This window comes from Cervus canadensis, chromosome 31 (assembly GCF_019320065.1).
Source record: "Cervus canadensis isolate Bull #8, Minnesota chromosome 31, ASM1932006v1, whole genome shotgun sequence".
Lineage (NCBI taxonomy): Eukaryota > Metazoa > Chordata > Mammalia > Artiodactyla > Cervidae > Cervus > Cervus canadensis.
Window position 1 is genome coordinate 36,549,686 of NC_057416.1, and position 25,514 is coordinate 36,575,199.

Below are 25,514 nucleotides of genomic sequence, written 5' to 3' on the forward strand. Positions count from 1 at the left end.
GTGTTTGTCTTTCTCTCTGACTTGTCACTTAGCATACTGCCCTCGAGGCCCATCCATGTTGCTGCAAATGGGAAATTTCATTCTGTATATGGCTGAGTAGTATTCCATTGTGTTTATACATCACATCTTCTTTATCCATTTGTTGGTTGATAGACACTTAGATTGCTTCTTGGGATTTGATGTTGATTTTAGAGCCTTAGAAGAAATCAAATCTTAGAATTTTGGAATGCTCTAGCTGGAGGGAACTTAGAGTTCATTGGTTGTCCTAACTGGGTTCCATGGAGCCCAAGGATTCAGGGAGATGTTTGGGCACCTCCCTAGGTGATGTCAGTGAGGCGAAAGGGAAGTATGACAGGGACCCCGTTCTACCGCCCACAAGCATCACACCTACTTCAAACAGCCAAAGTACCCTAATCTTTATCTTTTTAAAATACATAGAGTTCTATCGAATATTACTTTTCTCAAGTAATCTGTACTGAAGAAAAATTTTTTGAAAAGTACAGTCCAGTATTCCCATTTCATGTATTAGGTAAATGAAGCCAAGAAGCATTTATTAGCAAATCCAGAGTCACAGAACTAGTGTAGAGACAAAGCTAGAATTTGCTTTTCTAGCAATCCTGGCTCCCCTTGGCAGTACCATGCTGCCTCACTTCTCTGTAGCCGCACACTCTTTTTTATTATTATCATTTATTTTTTTTATCATTTATTTTTTAATTGAAAGATAATTGTTTTATAATGCTGTATTGTTTTCTGCCATACATCAACATGAATCAGCCATAGGTATACATACGTCTGGGCTTCCCTGGTAGCTCAGCTGGTAAAGAATCTGCCTGCAATGAAGAAGACCCCGGTTCAATTCCTGCGTTGGAAAGATCCCCTGGAGAAGGGATAGGCTACCCTCTCCAGTATTGAGGGGCTTCCCTGGTGGCTCAGATGGTAAAGAATCCACCTGCAAGGTGGGAGACCTGAGTCTGATCCCTGTGTTGGGAAGATCCTCTGGAGGAGGGCATGGCTACCCACTCCAGTGCCCTTGCCTGGAGAATCCCGTGGACAGAGGAGCCTGGTGGGCTGCAATCCACGACTGAGCGACTCAGCCCAGCGCAGCACACGTGTGTGTCTCCTCCCTCCTGGACCGCCCCCCATCCCACCCCATCCCACCCCATCCCACCCCTCTGGACTGCCACAGAGCACCAGTCTGAGCTCCCTGCGTCATGCAGCGAGTTCCCACTGGCCAGCTGTTTTACATATAATGATGCATATGCTTCAGTGCTGCTCCCTCAACTCGTCCCACCCTCTCCTTCCCCGACTGTGTCCACAGGTCTGTTCTCTCTGCATCTCCACTGCCGCCCTGCAGACAGGCTCATCAGTACCATCTTTCTAGATTCCATATATATGCATTAATACACGACATTCGTTTTTCTCTTTCTGACTTACTTCACTGTATTTAATAGGCTCTAGGTTCATCCACCTCATTAGAACTGACTGAAATGTGTTTCTTTCTGTGTCTGTAGCCACATACTCTTAGCAAGTCTTTGCTCGGCAGGGATCACGTCTGAATGTATATTAAGAGAGATTTATGTTAAATTTATAGTCTCATGAAATGCTTCTAGAATTACTGGTCATTCATCTATTCCACAAACAACCTTTGAAGCAGCTCTTTCTGTGCCTGGCCCTGTGGTAAAACCTAGATACGCATTTGAAAAAGACCGAGGTTCTCTACCTAATAAGAACATAATGTGGGAACAACTGGAGGGGGTGGACTGTACCTGGACAAACACGTAAAAGCAGCAGTGAGGGGTGCAGTCAGCTAGGCGCCTGTGGAAGGCTGGCTCCCTCCTGCGGGTCAGCCACCATTTCTTCCCCACTTCCTTTGTTAGGTTGTTCTTTATTCATAAAGCTCCTTTGTACTAGGCAGTATGCTGAAAATTTACAGAAAAGAAAAGGCATTAAGATATTTTCCTTGTCCTTAAGAAATCTTACAGTCTAATAGACAAACATGTATTTATTTTTATTTACTTACTATTTTTTTTAAATAAGGGGGGGTTACTCTTTCTGATTGGGATGGGATGGTAAGGTGAGTTGAAGTGGATAAGAGGCACTTATAACTTGAGTTAGAATTGCTTAAAATTTAGCTACCAGTGGACCTTCAGAGACTATAGCAATTAATAGAAAAGGGAAAATAAAATAAGTGCAGTCTCATTCAGAAGGAAAGTTAATGGTCTTCTTCTGTTTTGGGCCTTCATGTGTACTGCTGTTATTGTATTTAGGATTAAATACAATGTTTAATTGTAAGAAGCATTAAAAATTCACATAGCCAGCTTCGTTCTTAAAACACACAGCGGAATTAAATGTAAATAATATACTTTTGGGCCCTCCACTCTCCTGCTTCCCCCGCATGTCTGGGTTGCAGCAGCATTGACCTTGCTTTCATTATGTATAGCTGTTCTTTAACTCTGAATAAGCTTTTTTACAACCTTGTATCATGGATAATCTATGCTATTTTATGTTACTCTATAACTCAATTTACCAGAATAGTTCAATGCCTTTGTTTTTGCTTATATATTAAATTGTTTTCTGTCTACCCTCCTATATCGGATTGTCCTGGCTGACACGTGATGTCCTGGCACATGGACCTTTTTGTCTGTTGGATCCTGTGTTATAGAAGCCTTCAGCTTTCAGAAGTGCGGTTTTAAATACCAATAGGCCATTGTTTGGAGAAGGCAATGGCACCCCACTCCAGGACTCTTGCCTGGAGAATCCCATGGATGGAGGAGCCTGGTAGGCTGCAGTCCATGGGGTCGCTAAGAGTCAGACACGACTGAGTGACTTCACTTTCACTTTTCACTTTCATGCATTGGAGAAGGAAATGGCAACCCACTCCAGTGTTCTTGCCTGGAGAATCCCAGCAACGGGGAAGCCTGGTGGGCTGCCATCTACGGGGTCCCACAGAGTCGGACACGACTGAAGTGACTTAGCAGCAGCAGCAGCATCAGGCCATTGTTTGGGCTCTTTATCATTTTGTAAATGAACGTTAGTTTGGCTGGTGTTCTCTTCAGGCATCCCAGCCTTGTCCTGGCAGAGGGGCTGTGTAACTCCATGAAGCCCTGAGCCATGCTGTGCAGAGCCACCAAGTTGGACTGGTCATCCTTTAGAGTTCTGATGAAACACGGGCCACTGGAGAAGGAAATGGCAGCCCACTCTAGTATTCTTGCCTGGAGAATCCCCATGCGTAGAGGAGTCTGGGGGGCTATAGTTCATAGCATCACAAAGAGACGGATATAACTGAAGCGACTTAGCACCCACACACCAATAAGAATGAAGTGGCTGAGCCAAAGAGGGAATCGGTTGTGGGTGTATCTGGTGGTGAAGGTAAAATCCAGTGCTGTAAAGAGCAATATTGCAAAGGAACCTGGAATGTTAGGTTCATGAATCAAGCTAAATTGGATGTGGTCAAGCAGGAAATGGCAAGATTGAACATCGACGTCTTTAGGAATCAGTGAACTAAAATGGATGGGAATGGGAAAGTTTAATTCAGATGACCACTATGTCTACTCCTGGGAACAAAAATCCCTGAGAGGAAATGTAGTAACCCTCAGAGTCAACAGAAGAGTCCAAAGTGCAGGACTCGGGGGTAAAACCTCAAAACTACAGAGTGATCTCGGTTCATTCTAAGGCAAACCATTCAACATCACAGTAATCCAAGTCTGTGCCCCAGCCACTGATGCCACTGAAGCTGAAGTTGAATGGTTACATGAAGACCTTCTAGAACTAACAGCAGCAGCAGATGTCCTTTTCATCATAGGGGATTGGAATGAAAATGTAGGAACTCAAGACATACCTGGAATAATAGGCAAGTTTGACCTTGAGTGTAAAATGAAGCAGGACAAAGGCTAACAATATTGTCAAGTGAACACATTGGTCATAGAAAGCACCCTTTTCCAACAACACAAGAGATGGCTTGACATATGGACATCACCAGATGGTCAATACTAAAATCAGATTGATCATATTCTTTGCAGCCAAAGATGGAGAAGCTCTATAGAGTCAGCAAAAACAAGACCTGGAGCTGACTGTGGCTCAGATCATGAGCTCCTTAGTGCAAAATTCAGGCTCAAATTGAATAACGTAGGGAAAACCACTAGGCCATTTGGGTATGACCTAAATCAAATCCCTTATGATTATACAGTGGAAGTGATGAATAGATTCAAGGAATTAGAGCTGACAGAGTGCCTGAAGAACTGTGAATGGAGGTTCGTGACATCGTACAGGAGGCAGTGACCAAAACCATCCCAAAGGAGAAGAAGTGCAAGAAGGCAGAGTGGTTGTCTGAGGGGGCTTTCCAAATAACTGGGGAAAGAAGTGAAGCAAAAGGCAAGGGAGAAAGGCAAACATATACCCAACTGAATGCAGAGTTCCAGAGAATGCCAAGGAAAGATAAGGGGCTTTTAAAAGAGCAATGCAAAGGAATAGAGGTTAACAATAGAATGGGACAGATCAGAGATCTCTTCAGGAAAACTGGAGATATCCAGGGAGTATTTCATGCGAGGGTGGGCATGATAAGACAGAAATAGTAAGGACCTAACCAAAGCAGAAAAGATTAAGAAGAGGTGGCAAGAATACACAGAAGAACTATACAAGAAAGGTCTTAGTGACCTGGATAACAATAGTGTGGTCACTCACCTAGAGCCTGACATCCTGGAGTGTGAAGGCAAATGGGCCTTAGGAAGCATCACTACAAACAAGGCTAGTGGAGGTGATAGAATTCCAGCTGAGCTATTTCAGATCCTAAAAGATGATGCTGTTAAAGTGCTGCATTCAACATGCCAGCAAATTTGGAAAATGCAGCAGTGGCCATAGGACTAGAAAAGATCAGTTTTCATTATAGTCCCAAAAGAAGGCAAGTGCCAAAGAATGTTCAAACTACTGTACAATTGTGCTCATTACACATGCTAGTGAGATTATGCTCAAAATCCTTCAAGCTAGGCTTCAGCAGTAGGTGAACTGAGAACTTTCACATGTACAAGTGGTGTTTCAAAGAGGCCGAGGAACCAGAGACCAAATTGCCAATATTTGCTAGATTATGGAGAAAACAAGGGACTTCCAGAAAAACATCTGCTTCATTGACTACAATAAAGCCTTTGACTGTGTGGATCACAACAAACTGGAAAATTCTTAAAAAGATTAAAAAAAAAAGATGGGAGTACCAGACTACCATTACTGTCTCCTGAGAAGCCTGTCTGCAGATCAAGAAGCAACAGTTAGAACCGGACATGGAACAACCAACTGGTTCAAAATTGGGAAAGGAGTACATCAAGGCTGTATATTGTCACCCTGCTTATTTAACTTATATGCAGAGTACATCATGAGAAATGCTGGGCTAGATGAATCACAAGCTAGAATCTAGATTGCTGTGAGAAAACCAGCAACCTCAGGTATGCAGATGATACTACTTTAATGGAAGAAAGTGGAGAGGAACTAAAGAGCCTCTTGATGAAGGTGAAAGAGGAGAGTGAAAAAACTGGCTTGAAATTCAACATCCAAAATCTAAGATCATGGCATCCGGTCCCATCACTCCATGGCAATCAGAAGAGGAAAAAGATTAAGCAGTGACAGATTTTCTTTTCTTGGGCTCTACCATCATCACTCAGTTTGGTCACCCTTACATGAGTCGGGCACGACTGAGCAACTAACACTTATTTACTTACTTACATGCCTAACTGAAGAATACTAATCATGCTGGAATCTTAATAATAATTCTAATGTTAATATTAGGTGGAACTCACAAATTTAGAAGATAATCTATGTGAACATTAGGTAAAAGTATAAGGGATGTTATTGGTTTGATTGTTCTGTTTAGAAGTTCAGTGAAAATGCTTTGAGTATAAGATAAGGAACAAAGAGCAGCGATGTCTTAGTTATAAAAAAGTGATTATTGAATTAGATTTTGAGCTGAAGAGTTGATTTTGCTTAAAAATTTGTTGGCTAAAAATGATACTGAATGTGAATCCTGGATTTTGGTATTTAAAGGAAGATTTCAGGGTGTAGAATTAGGGGAAGTTTTCTCACTTAACTTTTTGAAGTAAAATTTTATGAAGAATCTGAATCATAGCTCACGCTTAGCATTTAATCTATAAGTAGCTATTTTTCTCAGCCATCTCAAATATGTTGAACTCAGGTAGATAGGAAACTGGACACATTTGTCACCCAACTTCTAGCTTTAAAATTAAGGGCAAGTTAAAAAAAAAAAGATGTCAGCTCTCTGTGTAAGTGGCATCTCAATGGTGAGATTGAGATGGATACCTAGAATTTTTAAGAATTTTATTGCTATAACAGCTTTAATATCCAGAAAAACAATGATGAAAGCGATATAATTTACAAATATTATCTTTAACTGTAGAATATGCTGAGCAAACAGATTGGAGAGCAAATGGAATGTGGCTGTAATGTCAGTAGCCCACTCCTCCCAAAGCAACTTTAAACCCCTGAGATACAAACAGTTATAGAGGCTGGGCTATAAGGAAAGTTTTTTCCTAATATGCTGACAATTTAGAATTTTATATCATCTATATCAATTGCTAAGCCTTTGCTTAGAAGAAAATACAATAAATATAATTTCTACATGAATACGCACACAATGGCTAACATATTACCTGGGACATTTTAGACCATAGTTGTTTGGATTCCACTGAGCATTTTGTATGTGTGCATGGTAATATACACACAAAACCTACATTTTCCTAGGTGAAAAATTTAGCCTGATCAGTAATGAGGAAGTTATTTTTAGTTGCCCATTAAAATTTTCATAGTACCTCTTTTGAAAACATCTAACATCAGTCTTGACCCCAGAATACTTTGAACAATGTTTTTGTTTTTTTTTTAACTGTATTAATATCTGCAGTTTATTTTTTTCAGTTTGGAAAGCATGCTATAGTAATTGTACATGTAGTCAGGTCCTTTATTTCAGAAAACCTACCTCCCCCTCCCGTCTGGCAGCATTCTTGTTAGTGTTAAAGGGCTAATGATGGAGCTTGACATTTTTAATAAAAGCATATTCTCCTTTTTACAGGTAAGATATCTGTGTCAGAATAAGGTAATTTTAGAAAATAAAACCTATTTCCTGTTTCCATCAGAACTTTAAAATTGAACTTCTTTTTTTTTTGGTCAGTGACAAAGACAGGTCCAATTTAAAGTCAACCTGCCTATGCCACATGATGTAAATTGGAAGCCCCATGACAAGTCAGCACATTTTTTATAATATTATTCTTCACTTTATTTTCCAGCAATCACTTGATCACAGTATTGGGTTTATATTCAACGTAATGTTCTGTGCCTGCCCTCAACCACAATATTCATTTTCTAGGAATGGATTTACTGAGGTGTAACTTTGTTGTTCATAGTCGCTCAGTCACGTTTGACTCTGTGACCCCATGGACTACAGCACACCAGGCTTTCCTGTCCTTCACCATCTCAGCTTGCTCAAACTCATGTCCATTGTGTTGGTGATGCCATCCAACCATCTCATCCTCTGTCGTCTCCTCCTCCTGCCTTCAATCTCTCCTAGCATCAGGGTCTTTTCCAATGAGTCAGCTCTTCACATCAGGTGGCCAAAGCATTGGAGCTTCAGCTTCAGCATCAGTCCTTCTAATGAATATTCAGGGTTGATTTCCTTTAGGATTGACTGGTTTGAGCTCCCGTATAACTTATATACCATAAAATTCATCCATTTAAGTGTCCAATTTCATGGTTTTTTATAAATTCACGGAGCTGTATGATAATCACCACAGTCCATCACCCCACTAGACTCCATACAGATTCCTTTTGCTTATTATTCAGCGTGTTTGATATGAACTCTTCCCTTCTCGCTGGTCCTACACTGGTTTGTGCTCAACTCTATCGAAGTGTGTATTATAATACTCCTTTTTATAAAAACACACTACGCATTGTCATTTGTATTTTTCCCCCTGCTGGACTATGAGTCCTTCAAAGGGCCTTAATCGTTTTGATCTTCTCACTGCCTCGCACACTGCCTGGCAGCTGAAGCCTCCTTGTAATCATTTCTGAGCTGCAGTGACTCCCTCCTGGAGACAAGCAAGGGCTTGGCTGCTCGCTGCCTTCTGTGCTCCACAGGCGTCCCTGTAGATGGTGACTTTCAAATCTTTCTAATCAGGGAGGCCCCCCGTTACCTGCCCATGAGAGGCTGACCTGTCTGAACCTTGATTTTTCACTGCGTTGATAACCTCTATCTATTTTGGGCGGTTGTGGAATTAAGAAATTAAGTTAGGATGATGTTCATGGTAATGACTAGATGCTCAAGGTGGAGGACCTAATTCATACCCCACTCCTGTTTTTAATGTTCTGGCAAGAGAAGTGTGTACACAAAATACTGAGTCAAGTGCAGTGAGTCATCCACTTTATAACCCCAAGTTCAAGGCCCCCCAGAAAGTTAGATTGGAGAAGGCAGTGGGGATCTGAGTGACTGCCGGACGTGCTAGGCTCAGCACCCCGTAACTTGGATACAGACTGAGAAACCAGAACTAAAGGAGCAGAGGCAACCCTGACCCTCGGGATTTGCTGAGGGATGGTTTGCCGATGGGGTGGGTGCTGAGAAGCACAGTGAAGTTCACAGTTCAGAGGCACAGGCTGATTAAAGACTGAGACCAAATCCGAGAGCTATGCAATGCTTCCCTTCCCCACGAGAGCCCCGTTTGTAGCGGTTGCTTTTACTCAGTACACTGATTCTGACTCTCAAGAGAAAATTACAAGCCATACTAAAAGATGCATGGTTTGGAAAGACATAGCCATCATCAAAAGCAGACTCAGACATGGCTTGAAATTTGGAATCGTCAGACCAGGAACTTAAAACAACAGTGATTACTATGCCATGGTCTCTAATGAATACAGTAGACAGCATGCAGAACAGATGGACAGTGTGAGCAAAGAAATGGAAATCTAGGAAGAATCAAAAAGAAATGCCGGGGATCAAAAACACTGTAACAGAAGTAAAGAATGCTTTTGATGAGCTCATTAGTAGACTGGTCACATCTGAGAAAAGAATCTCTGTGAGCTTAAGAATATGTCAATAAAAACTTCAAAAACAGAAAAGCAAAAAGAAAAAACACTTGGAAGAGGAGAAGGAACAAAATATCCAAGAACTCTGGGACAACTTCAAAAGATTAAGAACATGCACATAATGAGGGCCAGAAAGAGAAAAGAGAGAAAAAGAGACACGCCCACAAGGCCTGGGGAAGAGGGACCAGGAGATACTTGGAGCAACAGTGACTGAGAATCTCCCCAAGTTAAGGTCAGACACCAAGCTGTCAATCCAGGAGACCGAGAAAACCAAGCAGGAAAAAAACTACAGCTGTGAAAAAAGAAAAAGTACAGCCAGGCATTTCATTTACATTCTGCAGAAAATCAAAGATAAGGAAAGAAGCCTTGAAAGAAGCTGGATGAGAAAAGCACCTTACCTTTGAAGGAACAAACCCAAGAACTTCTGACTCAGACTATGTAAGCAGAGAGTATAGTGAGACATTTAAAGTGTTGAGAGACAAACCTCACCAACCTAAAATTCTGTGTTCTGAAAAATCACTCACTCAAAAAGGTGCATGCTGCCCAGTGTGGGTAGCAGCGCTGTTCACAGTAGTCAAGATACGGACACAGCCTAAGTGAACATCCACAGGTGAACAGATAAAGATGTGATACACACATACACACACACGCACAGACGTGCACACTGGAATAGTACTCAGTCATGAAAAGAAGGAACTTTTGCCATCGGCAACAACCTGAAAGGACTTGGAGAGGGTACTATGCTTAGTAAAATGAGTCATACAGAGAAAGGAAAATACTATGTGATATCACTTATATGTGGAATCTAAAAAATAAAGCAAGCTAGTCAATATAACAACAACCACCAAAATTAAAAAAAAAAAAAAAAACAGTCACAAAGAGAACCAGCTTGCATTCACCAGTGCAGAGAGAAGCAGGGAGGGGCAACAGACGTAGAAGGTTAGAGGTACAAACTACTCTGTATAAAAGCAGCTACAAGGAAACCGGTATAGCGTGGGGAGTATAACCAGTATTTTATAACTATATATGGAGTGTAACCTTTCAAATCGTGAATCACTATGTCGTACACCTGTAAGTTATATAATGTTATACATTAACTATACGTCAATGAAGAAGAAGTAAGGACGTCATCCAGATGGAAGCACAGGTTGTTCCCGACTTTACTCCGCCTCCTGAGAACAACAAGTAACCAAAAAAGACACCCCTGAGAGATTCCTGGAACACAGAGAGGAGTTGGGGGCGCCCCTGTACCCCAGAGACAAAGCAGCCGTCACCAGAAGGGCAGGAGGAGAGTTGCATGCTGACTGCACGGCCCCTTCCCCAGGCCAGCGCCCCCCCCACCCCCCGCCCACCGTGCACAGGGGTCTCCCTTGAGCCTGTGGTCACCCCGTGAGAAGGGTGAACCGGCCGCCAACCAGAACCGCCCCCCACACTGCACTCAGCACTGCGCGTGTCTTTGTAGGAGTCCCTGCTCTGATCGCGCCCATGGGAATCACCTGGGAGCCTTGGGGCTCGGTCCTGGGCCTCTGATTGAGACAGGGGAGGAAGAGGGGCTTGCAGACCACGTTCCTACCTGCAGGGCCGATTATTAACCCAACCAGCAGCTGTGCTCATCTGCTGCCCCAAGTCAGTGGCCCAGGCTGACCAGGGCAATTGAGCAGCGTGTAGGTCTGCCTAAACGAGGTCCTCGATGAGGAATTTCTGCAGCCCTGGAGCCTGCTTGACTCCAGCCCAGGCAGAAGAGCGGAGTCACAGCATACCTGTTGCTGAGTGTGGCCCCAACCCCATCTGACAGGAAGGGCTGCTGTGGACTCCTGGAAGTTGCATCACCCAGCAATGCTCAAGCCGAGAGGAGGGGAAGCAGAGCCTCTCGTCCCCTAGAGCCAAAGCTGTCTGGCCAGGGAACTTGAGCCACAGGTCAGCTGGAGTCAGGACCACACACAGAGCATCAGTGGACTTGGAGCTACTCTTCTGGCTGAGTTCAGGAAGGGGGACTTAATTCATAGCCCCACTGTTTGCCACCTGCAGCTTGCACCCCCCCAGCCGGGGAACCTCACCAGAGCACCCAGGAAGCTGAGCTGCCCATGAGGAGCCCTGTTTACAGTGGTTCTGAACACGGAGCACAACCCCGGGCTTCCTCCACCTGCAAGGCAAAACCAGTAAGTTCACCTAACTAGGATGTTCAGGGCACACTCTTGACTGATTCAGGGTCCCAAACCGTGAGCCTTGCAGACCCTGGGTCCCATCCAGGCAGGCAGCATCACACTCCCTAATTTCAAGCTATACTATAAAGGTAATGTAATGAAAACAGTGTGATAATAGCATAAAAACAAATAGATCAATGGACCAGGACTGAGATCCCAGCGTAAGCCAAGCATATACGGTCAACTGATATCTTACGAAGGACCCAAGAGTACTCAATGGGGAAAACTCTCTTTATCTGTGTTGCTGGGGAAATTGGATATTAACATGTAAAGGAATAAAACTAGATACCTATCTTAAACCACTAGCAAAAATTAAGTCAAAGTGGGTTAAAGACTTGAATGTAAGACCTGAAACCATGAAATTCCTAGAAGAAAACATGAGAAAAAAAATCTTGATGTGGGTTTTGGCAATAATTTTTTAGATATGACACCTAAAAGACAAGTCACAAAATCAAAAACAAGTGGGAATACATCAAAGAAAAAACCAACAAAGTGAAAAAGCAAATATAATAAGGTAAATCAGCTATATACTTCAATTAAAAATAAACTTTAAAAGTCAAAGATGCTAGAGTGAAGAACAGAGATTCAGCCACTTTATTTAGTAACTTGTTCTGAAGAGATAGAAGTAAAATAAAGTAAACCAAAAAAAAGAAAAAAGCAACCTGTGAGAGAGGAAATACTGTATATTTTCTGATAAGGGGTAATATCCAAAATATATAAAGAACTCATGCAATCCAATAGCAAAAAACCAAATATTCCAATTAACAAATGGGCATAGGACTTGACTAGACATTTTCCCAAAGAAGTTGTACTTAAAAGGCCAGCTGGTACACAAGGAGATGCTCAATATCACTAATCATGAGGGAAATGCAAAACCACTTGAGATAGCACCTCATGCTTATTAGGGATGCCCATCATCTGAAAGGCAAGAGACAATAGATGCTGACAAGACTGTGGAAAAAAGGAAGCCCTTCTGCCCTGTTAATGGGATTGTAAACTGGAATAGCCACTATGGAAAATAGTATGAAGGTCTCTCAAAAAATTAAAAACAAAGCTACCATACGACCCAGCAATTTTACTGCTGCAAATATATCCAAAGGAAATGAAAATAGTAACTTCAGAAAGCTATTTGCACTCCCATGTTTGAAGCGGCGCTATTTATGATCGTCAAGACATGGAAACAACTTAAGTATCCATCATGGATAAATGGATCAAGTTGTGGAGTATATATAATGGGATGTTATGCAGCCAGAAAAAAATGGGAAAATCCTGTCATTTGTGCTAACATAAGTGGACCTAGAAGACATTATACTAAGTGAAATAAGCCTGCCACAGAAAGACAAATGCTTTCCACCGATATGCAGTATACTTAGAGTCATCCAATTCATAGAGACAGAAAGTGAAGTAGTGGCTGCCAGGGTTTGGGGTAGGGGGGATGAGAAGTTGCTAATTTAGTAATTTTAGAATTTCAGTTTGAATGGTGAAAATTTCCAGAGCTTACCTTTATTGTCCAGCTCCATTGTCATAGTCTTCATGATTGTTTCTGAATGAATTCAAGTTAAGTAAATATTCCAGTTCTGCTCTGGAGAAGGTTTTTGTTTTCCTTTCAGCTATTACTCCCTCCCTTCCCCAGACACAAACATACACACACATACATGAAAGTTCCACCAATTTATATTTAAATTAAAAATTTAGATTTCATATAACTGAGTCCCTTCAAGATAGCTTGCTTTTTGAGTTTGGTGCTAGCGTAACAGCTTTGACACAGCTGAAACACCACTATGCTAAGACTTGCCAAAATGGGGTAGTTCAAAATCTGTTCAGTGGCTGGGTCAGTGTAATGATGCTCAGCTCTTGCCAATTTTAAGAAGCAGTTGTTCCAGTGAAATATAAGACTTGAATGGACTAGTATGATTCCTTATCTATCTTTTTTGTTTAAAAATAAAAGTCACACGTAATATAGGATACAGTAAATTTGTGATTTACAGTCGATCTTAGAAAGAACAGAGAAACAGATTTATCTGCTCTCAGCAACAGAACTTTTGTTGTTCTCAAAATAAACTGCATCTTAAGTCCTGAACTTAGACCACCCAGTGGCTCATACATGATTACATGGAGGACAGAATGCAGAATGTGTTCGGGAATTTGGTAGGTTGTAAGGTGTTGAGATGTCTGGAATCTCAGTAGAATATACTCTAGGTCTTTAAATGTACAAAATATATGATATGAATCATTCTCCTCACAAGTAAGATAGAGAGCCCAGCTATGTCTCTTCTTAATTTAACAAAATTACTTGTATGTTTTAGTGGTTCAGTGAACACAGAGAAGTCCTATTAGGTGGGCTATTTTCTGTAGAAATGAGTTCACTTTCCCAACACATTCTTCATCCTGTCCTCTGTGTAATCATGTATGAGTCATTGGGTGGTCGAAGTCCAGGACTTCTGCTGATAGCAGATAAATTTATAGAATTCTTTTATCAGTAAATTGGATTAATTTATATCTGCTCCCATATACAGTGGAAACAGCCTCCCTTATGGGAAAACACTGAGATTTACGGTATCTGTGAAAGCAATAAAACCCTGCAGTGACTCAATAAGGAATAAAGCAAATGTAACTGTAAGGTGACTTGGTCTTTTCATTAACGTTTGTAATACGAAGCATCCCTGTTTTGCAGGATTGAGTACTTTCGGCCCTCATTTTGCTGTCAGGGTGGTACTCAGCAGTATTGTGTTCACATTTCTCAATTATCGTTCTCCTGTTTTTGTTTTTGGTTTTAATATGTCTTAGGATATACAGGCCTCTCTAACAACAGCCTTTCCAGAGGAAATGAGGTGCATGCTACATAAGTAATTTAAAAAATTTCAGTAGTTATATTATAAAACAAAATTGGTAAAACTAATTTTATAAATTATTTTGCATTTAGCCCAGTGTATCTAGAATATTATCATGTCAATATGTAATAGGTATAAGAACTGTTGAAATGTTTTCCTTTTTTGTACTAAGTCTTCTTGAAATATGGTGTATTTTCTTTTTTTTTTTTTTTTTTTACTTACTGTACATCTCAATTTGGACTACCCACACTTTAAGTTCTAAGTAGCCATGTGTAGCCAATGGCTCCCGTACTTGTGTAACTACTTCTTTTGGCTGATGTTTATATGGGGGAAAATGATAATTTCATCCAAAAACCTCACTGTGTATGTGCTAAGTCACTTTAATCATATTCAATTCTTTGTGACCCCTGCTGGACTGTAGCCTGCCAGGCTCCTCTGTCCATGGGATTCTCCAGGCAAGAATACTGGAGTGGGTTGCCACTTCCTTCTCCCAAAACCTCCATGGAATATATTAAACAAGACTGTATTTGGACTGAAATAAAGAGGACTCAAATAAACTAGAAATGAAATAGAGATTATAACTGATTCCACGGAAATGCAAAGAATCATAAGAGACTATTTTATAAACAAATTGGACAAAGTAGAAGAAAAGGGTGAATTCCTAGAAATGTACAACGTACCAAGAGTGAATCATGAAAAACCAAAACATAAAACTGAATGGACCAGTTACTAGTAATTACTTGGACAGATATTTGATTACTGATCAAATAAACAAAACAGCAAATAAAAGTCCAAGACCCGATGACTTCACTGGTGAATCCTGCCAAACATTCGAAGAAGAAGTAGTGCCAGTCCTTAAGCTATAGGAAAAAATGAACAGGAGTATCTCAATCAGACTCATTTATGAGGCCATCTTCACCCTGAGACCAGAACCAGACAAGGACGCTTCAGAAAAGAAGATCACAGATTAGTGTTCCTGAGGAACACAGATGCGAACAATCCTCAACAAAATATTAGGAAACTGAGTTCAACAATACAAGCAACATACGTCAAGATAAGTAGGATTTATTCCAGAGATGCAAGGATGGGTCAAATCTGTAAATCTATAGATGTGACTCATCACATTAATAAAACAGAGGATACAAATCTTGTAATCTCAACAGATGCTGAAAAAGCATTTAACAGAATTCATCATCCATTTCTAATGTGTATGTATGTATCAGTCGCTCAGTCATGTCCGACTGTTTGCAATCCCATGGGCTGTAGTCTGCCAGTCTCCTCTGTTCATGCAATTCTCCAGGCAAGAGTACTGGAGTGGGGGTAGCCATTTCCTTCTCCAGGGGATCTTCCCAATCCAGGGGAACCTGGGTCTCCTTCATTGCACGCAGATTCTTCACTGTCTGAACCACCAAGAAAGCCATTTCTAATAAAGACTCTCAAAAAACTGAGTATAGAGGGAACGTACATAACATAATAAAGGCCATATGTGACCAGCCCACAGTAAACATCATACTCAACCTTGGAAAATATTTCTTCTAAAATCAGGAAGAAGATAAGCATACCATGGCAATTAGATGAGAAAAATAAAAGGCATTCAAATTGAAAAGGAAAGAGTAAAATATACAGGGTAATATATACAGAAAGCCCTAAAGAGTCTACCAAAAACTATTAGAGTTAATAAATTAAGTGAATAATATAAAACCAATATACAAAAATTAGTTATATTTTATATACCAACAGTAAACAATCAGAAATAGATATTAAGAAAACAGTCATTTTTACAGTGGCATCAAAAGCAATGAAATGCTTAGGGATAAATTTGACCCAGGAAGTTAAAGGAGTATACACTGAAATGTATAAGGCATTGATAGAAGAAACTGAAGAGGACACAAATGAAAAATATCCTGTGCTAATGGATTTGAATAATTAACATTGTTAAGTGTTCATAATACCCAAAACAATCTAAAGATTCAGTGCAATCCTCATCAAAATTCCAATGGCGTTTTTCACAGGAATAGAACAATGCTAAAATTTGTATGGAACCACAGAAGACCCCTGAATAGCCAAAGCAGTCTTGAAGAAAGAGGAACAAAGTTGGATGCATCACAGATTCCTGGTTTCAAAGTGTAAAGCAATCAAAACAGTATGGTACTGACATGGAAACAGACACGACAGGTCAGTGGAGCCCAGTAACCCAGAGATTGGCTCACAAGGCAGTCAAGGATGTGCATGGAGAAAGGAGTGTCCCGTCAGTAGTGTTAGGAAAATGGGTATCTACATGCAAAAGAATGAAACTGGACTTCATCTTACACCAAACACAAAATTCAACTCAAAATGGCCGAAAGCCTTGACTATAAGACCTGAAACCGTTAAACTCCTTGACATTGATTTTGACCGATTTTTTTTTTTTTAATTTGGCAGCTAGCAAAAATAAGCAAGTGGGGCTGTGTCAACTAAAAAGCTCTGCATAGCATGAAACCATCGACAAAATGAAAAGGCAGCCTACGGAATAAGAGAACGTTTTTTGCAAATCTTATATCTGACAATTGGTTAATTATTCCAAACTATACAATGACTTTCTATAATTCGTTAGCATAAAATCAAATAACTCAAAAAGTTTGGAAAGGACCTAAGTAGACATTCTTTTCCAAAGAGGCATGAAAGAAGTTGACAGGTATACGTAAAGGTGTTCAACATCCCTTATCATGGAAATGCATCAAAACCACATGAGATACATCGCCTGTTAGGATGTCTGTTATCAAAAAGAGAAGAGGTAACAAATGCTGGCAAGTATGTTACAGAAAGAGAACCCACAAAAGCACTATTGGTGGCAATGTAAACTGGTACAACCACTATGGAAAAGATTACAGCTGTTCCTCAAAAAATTAAAAACAGAACTACCGTATGTTCCAGCAATCCTACTTTTAGAGATATAGCCAAAGTAAAGAGATTATTTCAGAGGTTTCTGTACTCCCATGATTAGAGCGGCATTATTTACAATAGCCAGATACGAAGACAACCGTGTCCATCTATGAATGAATGAATGGGTAAAGATATCACACAGAGAGAGAGAGAGGTATACTATGCAGTCCTAAAGCAGGAAAGAAGTTCTGTCGTTTTTGACAAACTGGATGAACTGGAGAGCATTATGCTAAGTGAAATAAATCAAATAAGGTTAAATACCATAGGGACTCACTTATATCAAGAATTGTTTTTAAAGTTTCAGTTCAGTTCAGTTTAGTCACTCAGTCGTGTCCGACTCTGCGACCCCATGGACTGCAGCACGCCAGGCCTCCCTGTCCATCACCAGCTCCCAGAATTTAACTCAAACTCATGTCCATTCAGTCAGTGATGCCATCAACCATCTCATCTTCTGTCGTCCCCTTCTCCTCCTGCCTTCAATCTTTCCCAGCATCAGGGTCATTTCCAATGAGTCAGCTCTTTGCATCAAGTGGCCAAAGGATTGGAGTTTCAGCCTCAGCATCAGTCCTTCCAATGAACACCCAGGACTGATCTCCTTTAGGATGCACTGGTTGGATCTCCTTGCAGTCCAAGGGACTCTCAAGAGTCTTCTCCAACACCACAGTTCAAAAGCATCAATTCTTCTGCGCTCAGCCTCCTTTATAGTCCAACTCTCACATCTATACGTGACTATTGGAAAAAGCATAGCTTTGACTAGATGGACCTTTGTTGGCAAAGTAATATCTCTGCTTTTTAATATGCTGTCTAGGTTGGTCATAACTTTTCTTCCAAGGAGCAAGTGTCTTTTAATTTCATGGCTGTGTCACCATCTGCAGTGATTTTAGAGACCCCCAAAATAAAGTCTATCACTGTTTCCACTATTTCCCCATCTATTTGCCATGAAGTGATGGGACCAAATGCCACAATCTTAGTTTTCTGAATGTTGAGCTTTTAGCCAACTTTTTCACTCTCCTCTTTCAATTTCATGAAGAGGCTCTTTAGTTTTAAAGTTTAGTTAAAAGTTTTAAAGTTAAGTTTAAAGTTTAGTTTTAAAGTTTAACCTACAGAAACAGAGGATTTCCCTCATAGTTCAGTCGGTAAAGAATCTGCCTGCAATGCAGGAAACCCAGGTTCAGTTCCTGGTTGGGAAGATTCCCTGGAGAAGGAAATGGCAACCCACTCCAGTATTCTTGCCTGGAGAATCCCATGGACAGAGGAGCCTGGTGGGCTACAGTCCATGGGGTCACAAGATTCGGACACAACTTGGCAAGTAAACAGGAACAGAGTAGAAAGGTGATTTCCAGGGCTAAGGGGTAGGGGAATAAGGAGAAACTGTTCAGAGGGTACAAACTTGATGCAGAAAGGTTAGTAAATTCTGAGGAAATAATATGAAGCACGGTGACTCCAGCTGGTAACAGTGCATTGTGTAACTGAAATTTACTGAGAGAGATACTGAGAGATTTACTGAGAGATATACAAAAATAAATACATCCGTAAATATGTGAGGTATTGAATTTGTTAGCGGTATTGGGGAACCTTTCACCATGTATGTGTATATCAAATGATTAGGTTGTATACTTAAAATACCTTCGTAAACTAGGTGCTTCGCTGGTGTTACAGTGATTAAGAATCTGCCTCGCAATGCAAGGCACACCAGTTCGATCCCTGGCCCGGAAGGATTCCCACCCGCTGTGGGGCACTGAGCCTGCGTGCTGCAGCTGCTGAAGCCCGTGCGCCCCGGAGCACGCGCTCCGCGACAAGAGAGACCCGGCAGTGAGGAGCCCGCGCATCACAGCTGCTGAAGCCCGTGCGCCCGGCAGTGAGGAGCCCGCGCATCACAGCTGCTGAAGCCCGTGCGCCCGGCAGTGAGGAGCCCGCGCATCACAGCTGCTGAAGCCCGTGCGCCCCGGAGCACGCGCTCCGCGACAAGAGAGACCCGGCAGTGAGGAGCCCGCGCATCACAGCTGCTGAGCAGCCCCGCTCCCCACAACCAAAGAAAGCCCCCGTGCGGAACAAAGACCCAGTCAGCCAGAAGCAAAATAAAATGTAAAAATAAGTAAATAAATCAGTTTTACCTCGGTCAAGCTGGAGGTCAGGTAGGGGAAAGTAAATGCATAAATAAACTATGTCTAGAAAACAAAACAGTACTCCGCAATAAATGGGAACAAACTGCTGATTCTCGCAACAGTATGGATGAATCTTAAATATGTTTTGCCAAGTACAATAAACCATTTATGTGACATTTTAAGAATGCCAAAACTATTGGAAAGGAAGAGAGACTGGTGGTTCCCAGGAACTGGTCAGGGAGAGGAATTGACTGAAAGAAGGTAACAGCGGGAATTTGGGGGTGGTCGAGCTGTTCCGTTTGGTGTTGTGATGGTGGATACATGACGCGTTGCGCATTCCCCCCCGAACTGTGCATCTCAAGGAGCAGTAGATTTTGTGTCTGTTCATTTCTTAAATATCGGCCACAGTATGGGGAATGCAAGATATCGTTCAGACCACACCAAATTAGTTTTCCAAGTGACTTGTGTAACCATTGTTATATATATTTATTAGGGTTGAACATATAAATAAATAAGTATATTGTAGATAAGACAGCCAGGTTTCTCAGTGTTGAAGAAATACAAACAAGCAAAGGGCAAAGGCTGGAATGAATTTTGTCTTGCTGGCTTGGGTTGGAGATATCACTATGTATTCATATGAACTCATGAAAGGGAGGGAGGTAGGGATAGATAGCTGGATAATTGCATATATATATATATGTTTCATATATTTTTATATGTATATATGTATGTTTTATACATTTATATATATGCATACATATATATATATTACACACACATTTCCCTAGGTGTTTCTGTTGAGAGGCCCTAGAGGCAGTGAGCACCTAGCACCTAGATTTGGTTTCTAAATACCATTCTCCAGTAAACAGGACTGGACTCCTTGGAGAGTGGTTTCTTCCAGGACTGAGACAGGGAAAATACAAGATGAGCTTGAAGGTAGCATCTTGTGGTATCGGAAAGAAAGGATGTACTTACAAAACAGAAAGGAAAAACGATGAGACATGTTGCTAAGACATGGAAGCCTACTTCGTAGGTCATCCAGTGACCAAAGCTGGAAAAATCTGAACAAAAGAGTAATTGTGGTGTTTGATTATAATCCAAAGAATAAAATAAATATCTACGTGTCCATACTCAGAGAAGAATTCCAGTTAGTAGTGAAGAAGAAATTAGGGAAATAAAGAAAATCACCATTAGATCATCACAACATTATTGTCATAAGCAAGATCCACAGATGAATGCTAAAATTAGTGGTCAGAAGCTTAAGGAGAAACAGGATATTTTCGTAGTCACAAGGTATCGCCCCCAAATCACATAAAAAGGAAAATAGTAACTTCACCGTATAGAAACTTGCCGCAAACCACCTTAAGCAAGTAATCCAGGTTCATCCCTAATAATGAAACTTGCACCTCCTGGCGTGGTATGCTGAGAGGGTGTCACCCATGATATCCTTCTCAAGAATGTATAGCCCCAGTCTAATCATGAGAAGACCTCAACCCTGCAGAACCACTGACTAGTACTCTACTAGTACTCTTCATGACTAGTACTAGGTCATGAAGGACAAGGGGAAGCCTAGGAACTGTCACTGTCTGGAGGCGACCAAGGAGTCATGACAGCCAAGTGCACTGTGGGGTCACGGATAGGATCCTGGAAACGGAAAAAACATTAGTGAAAAAAAAGGTGAAATCTGAATGAAGTCTGAAGTTTACTTTTTAGTATTGCATCATTAGCTTCTTAATTCTGACAGTTTTATTTGGGTTATGTAAGGTGTTAACATTGCAGAGAATTCCATGAGGGTCCAGTGGTTAGGACTCCGTGCTCCCACTGCAGAGGGCCTGGGTTCCGCCCCTGGTGAGGGACCTAAGATCCCCGCTGCTGTGTGGTGTGACCAAAGCAAAAAAAAAAAAGTATTAACACTGCGGAAACTGGGTGATGAGCATAAGGGAATTCTGTACTATCTTTGCAAACCCAAAGCTATCTATTAATAAAAGTTAAATTAAAAGTAAAATACAGTTACCTGAGTCCAGTGTTATTTTCATTTATGTCACAATTATTTATAAAATAACCAATAGAAAAACCCGCTATTTTTCTTTGATAACCAAACAAGCAATTTTGGTGATTATTCAGCTTGTGGTTTATTTTAAATATATTTTGGCGGTGGCTATTTTGGTTGAATTTTTTATTATTAGTTTTTATTTTTCATTGGAGGATCGTTCCTTACCATATTGTGTTAATTTCTGCCGTATAGCAGCGTGAATCAGCTATACATCGATGCGTTCCTTCGCGAGCCTCCCTCCCACCAGCCCATCCCACCCCTGCAGGTTGTCACGGAGCCCTGCGCTGAGCTCCCTGGGCTCTGCGGCGGCCTCCCACGAGTGCGTATGTCAGTGCATCCCACCCTCTCCTCCCCCTGCTCTCCACAAGTCCGCGCTCTACCCCTGCCCTGTGAGGAGGTTTATCAGTACCATTTTTCTAGATTCCATATTTTCATAGAAATTTTGAATAAAAAAAATCAGTATTCAAAGTTTAATAGCAATGAAACCAGAGGTGATTCAGGACATTGAAACAGGTGAAGTAAGACAAATACTCTTATTCTGGTTATATGTTTTCCAGCAGTATATCGGAGCCTATTAGCTTTCTTCTCCTCTTCCCCCGCTTCAAGTGATTCTGACCGCCTCCTCCATACTTAACGTGCGTTGTAATGTCAGAGTTAAACTTTCCCTGCTTGAAGGAACGGGGGCTCAGAGGCAGGGCTGGGCAACTAGGGGCTTCCTCAGTTGGTGAAGGGGCGCGTGGGAAAGCCAAAGCTGTGAGCTGCCGAAGCACCGTGCGTGGTGCCCGAACCCGCTGACAGCCGTACCCGAGGTGTTATCAGTAGAGATTACCTGCTTATCTGGCAGACATAGTCTAATACTGTTCACTGACTTCATCTCTACCTGTCGTATTCTGTATGCTTGGCACCATGCTAGGGCGTGCAGAGATCAAAATCACGGTCTCTGCCCGAGGTTCCACTTGTTTTGAAAGCAGACAAACCTGAGGGTTCTGTAGGAGATGGAAAGGCCAGAGGCTTCCGAGCCTCTGCAGCCATAGCCTCTCCGCTTCTTCCTCTTTTCCTAGGACTGTGCTTTGGCGTGTTTATCTAAGTTCTGAGTCTGTTTCCTGACCTGTGGTGTAGAACACTAATGTCAGTCTTCCAAGACTGCCGTGGTCACTAGTGCCCGACACACGGAGTGTTGCTCGGGAACCGCAGCTGCGCTTACCGTGGCCCTGTCATCGGGACTGACAGGCCATTAGAAGTATGACCGTTTCTTACGCCGGATGACTCTGTTCAGGGAGTACTGTGTAACTCAGCCTTTGTGTTCCATCTTTGTTTTATCCTTTCAGAGATGATGAAGAGAAAAAAAAGTCTGTGTCCGAAGGTACTGATGAGAAGGCTAATGGAACACACCCAAAGACCATCAGCCGTATTGGGAGCACCACCAACCCATTCCTGGACATTCCTCACGACCCCAATGCTGCTGTGTACAAAAGCGGGTTCTTGGCTCGGAAGATCCATGCAGATATGGATGGAAAGAAGAGTAAGCGCCATTTGTTGACATTTCCTGTTTCGTTTATTTCATCTTTAATATAAGCTCAAAATTAAAGTGAATTTATCAGAAGCAAAGGAGTAAAGAAAAATGATATTTATTTAGAAAAATAGTATTGAAATTTGATAAAACCTCTAACCCTAAATCATAAATCCCTTATGTACTTGATCTTCTACAAATAGAATTTTAGAACTTCAGAACCAGAAGACTCAAAGATTATTATTTTCTAACCTCTTATTCATCTATTTATAGCTGCCTTCAACAAATACCTTTGAGTGCCTGCCGTGCGCTAGGCATCAAAAGTATAGTAGTGCTTAGAAAGGACAGAGGTCCTGTCTTCATGGAGTTTCCGTTTCTGGTGGTTGAAGGGAATGTTCAACTTATAACGCGTAGGATAATAAATAGTGTGAGGCCTTGGAGACAGAGCAAGGAGGGGCAGACTTGTGATCCAGGCACACACGGAGCGTGCACGTCTGTGGAGGAGGGACAGGTGTGTGTAGGCAACATGTATGTTTCGCCCTGGAAAACGGAAGCAGGCCCATGTGACAGGCTTGTCCGCTGACGCGTGATGGCGGAGGTCCAGGCGGAATGGAGCGTGTGTGTGTCTGGGATGGCCTTTGCAGAGGGTGAAATGGCAGTCACAGCAGACAGGACAGTGGACAGACGGAGGTAGCCGCTGCGTATGCTCAGCGTCAGGCTGCTCCTCCAGACACAGGCGTGCGGCGCTGGGGTGCACAGTCCTGCTGCTCCCGTCTACACTGTTTCCTTCAGGTGTTAGCGTATTCTAGCATGTTCTGCTGGGGTGCCGTCAAGAGAAACGTTGCGATAGAGTAGCTTTGACGCTGGCCCGTGCTGCTTCCCAAGTTCTGTAGGAGTGTCCCCACCACCTTTTCTAGGCACCCTGTGCACTAGCCCGCGAGGCTGCTTCGTTCTCTAACAATGTTCTGTCTGTACACCAGTGACAGGTGAAAGTTACGTCTAACAGCTTAGGAAGAAGGAGCAGGGAAACACCTGAAGATGAAGAACTGTCTCCAGGGCGTTTCCTGCATTTCTTTCTCTTTATTATTTTGCATATCATATGTGTTCTTTTCTTATTGAGGTATAATTGATTTATAATATTATCTTCAGGTGTATAACATAGTGATTCAAAAATTGTCTAGGTTATACTCCAGTTATAGTTATTATAAAATATCAGCTGTAATTTCCTGTGTGTACAATGTATCCTTGTAGCTTATTTATTTTATACGTAGTAGTTTTTATCCCTTAATCTCCCACCCCATATTGCTCCTCCCCCATCCTGCTCCCCAAGGTAAACCCTAGCTGGATCTACATATCTGTGAGTCTGTTTCTTTTTTGGAATATTCACTCATTTGTTTTTTAGATTCCAGGAATAAGTGGTGAAACACAGTATTTGTCTTTCTCTGTCTGCCTTTTTTCACTAGCCTTGATACCCTCCAGATCCATTCACATTGTTGCAAATGACAGAATTTCATTCTTTTTCATGTCTGAGATGCCATTGTGTGTGTGTGGGGGGGGGCGGTATGTGTATCTCACATCTTCTTTATTCATTTATCAGTTGATGGACACTTAAATTGCTTCCATATCTTGGCTGGAAAAGTTAGCTGATAGCCTTAGAGGAGCTCCTTTGTAAGTAACTCATTGCTTTTACCTTGATGCTTTTCATATGCTGTCTTTATTTTTTAATTTTTGCCATTTTAATTACAGTGTCAGTGTAGTCCCCTTTGGGTTGATCCTGTTTCAGACTGTGGATTTTCAACCAAGAAGTCCGTTTCCTTTCCCAGGTTAAGGAAGTTTTCAGCTACTATGTATTCAAGAATGTTGTCTTCCACCTTCTCTCTTCTCCTTCTGGTGCCCCTAACTGAGAATGTTGGTGCACTTGATGTTGCCCCCAGCAATCTCTTAAACTATTCTCATTTCTTTTATTCTTTTTTCTGCTCAGCGGCAGTGATTTCCACTACTCCGTCTTCCAGTTCACTGATCCATTCCTCTGTATCATTTCATCTACTGCCAATTCCTTGTAGTGTATTTTTCTATTTCAGTTGTATTCTTCATCTGTTTAGTTGTTGTTTGTATTTTCTAACTCTTTGTTAAAAAGTCCTAACTTCTCCCTCTGTTTAGTCATTCTTCTCCCGAGTTCTTTGGTCATCTTTACAATTGGTACCTTGAACTCTTTCTCAATTAAATCGTGTATCTCCACTTAGTTCTTCTTCTAGGGTTTCTTCTTGTTCCTATATTTGGAGCACATTCTCATGTCATCTCACTGTGCCTTATTTGCTGGTTTCATTTCTGTGTATCTGATAACTTGGTAACATTTCCTGCCCTTGGAGAACGACCTTTGGTAGGGGATTTCCTCTGTAGCCCAGCAGCACTCACCAGAGCTCTGTGCTCTAGGGGTGCCTCATCCTAAGATGACTCTGTGGGTCCTCCCCTCGTGGTGGGCTGACTACAATGGGTGATCTCGCAGGCGTGGCTGGCCCCCGGTCTGGTTGCTTGCCAGGCCCTCCTTGTGCAGAGCTTGCTGGTCACTGGTTGGTGCGCCTGAGTCACCAGGTGGCTGGCTGCCTCACTCCTGGTGAGCCCAGGGTTTATGCTGGCTCAGTGACAGGCAGAGCCAGGTCCTGGGGTCTAACTGCAGGATCCAGGGGTGCCAGAACTGGAATTGTAGCTCTGTTGCGTGGAACTGGATCCTGGGGCAGCTGGCTAAGGGACCCAGTGTCTCTCAGAGCTGGTGTTGGCCTGGAGGTAGGCAGTTTAGGGCCCAGCTCGTGGGCGGGCTCA

General features: G+C 42.0%; 1 protein-coding gene across 14 annotated transcripts in view; it reads left to right on the forward strand.

The window, feature by feature from the left end:
• Positions 1-25,514, forward strand: part of PSD3 (pleckstrin and Sec7 domain containing 3) — a 573,880-nt gene that overhangs the window by 453,067 nt on the left and 95,299 nt on the right. For all 14 annotated transcript variants that reach the window (XM_043454541.1, XM_043454542.1, XM_043454545.1 and 11 more), the window contains one exon: positions 22,513-22,706. In XM_043454541.1, the coding sequence (XP_043310476.1) occupies positions 22,513-22,706 (194 nt within the window). The remainder of the gene's footprint in view (positions 1-22,512; positions 22,707-25,514) is intronic.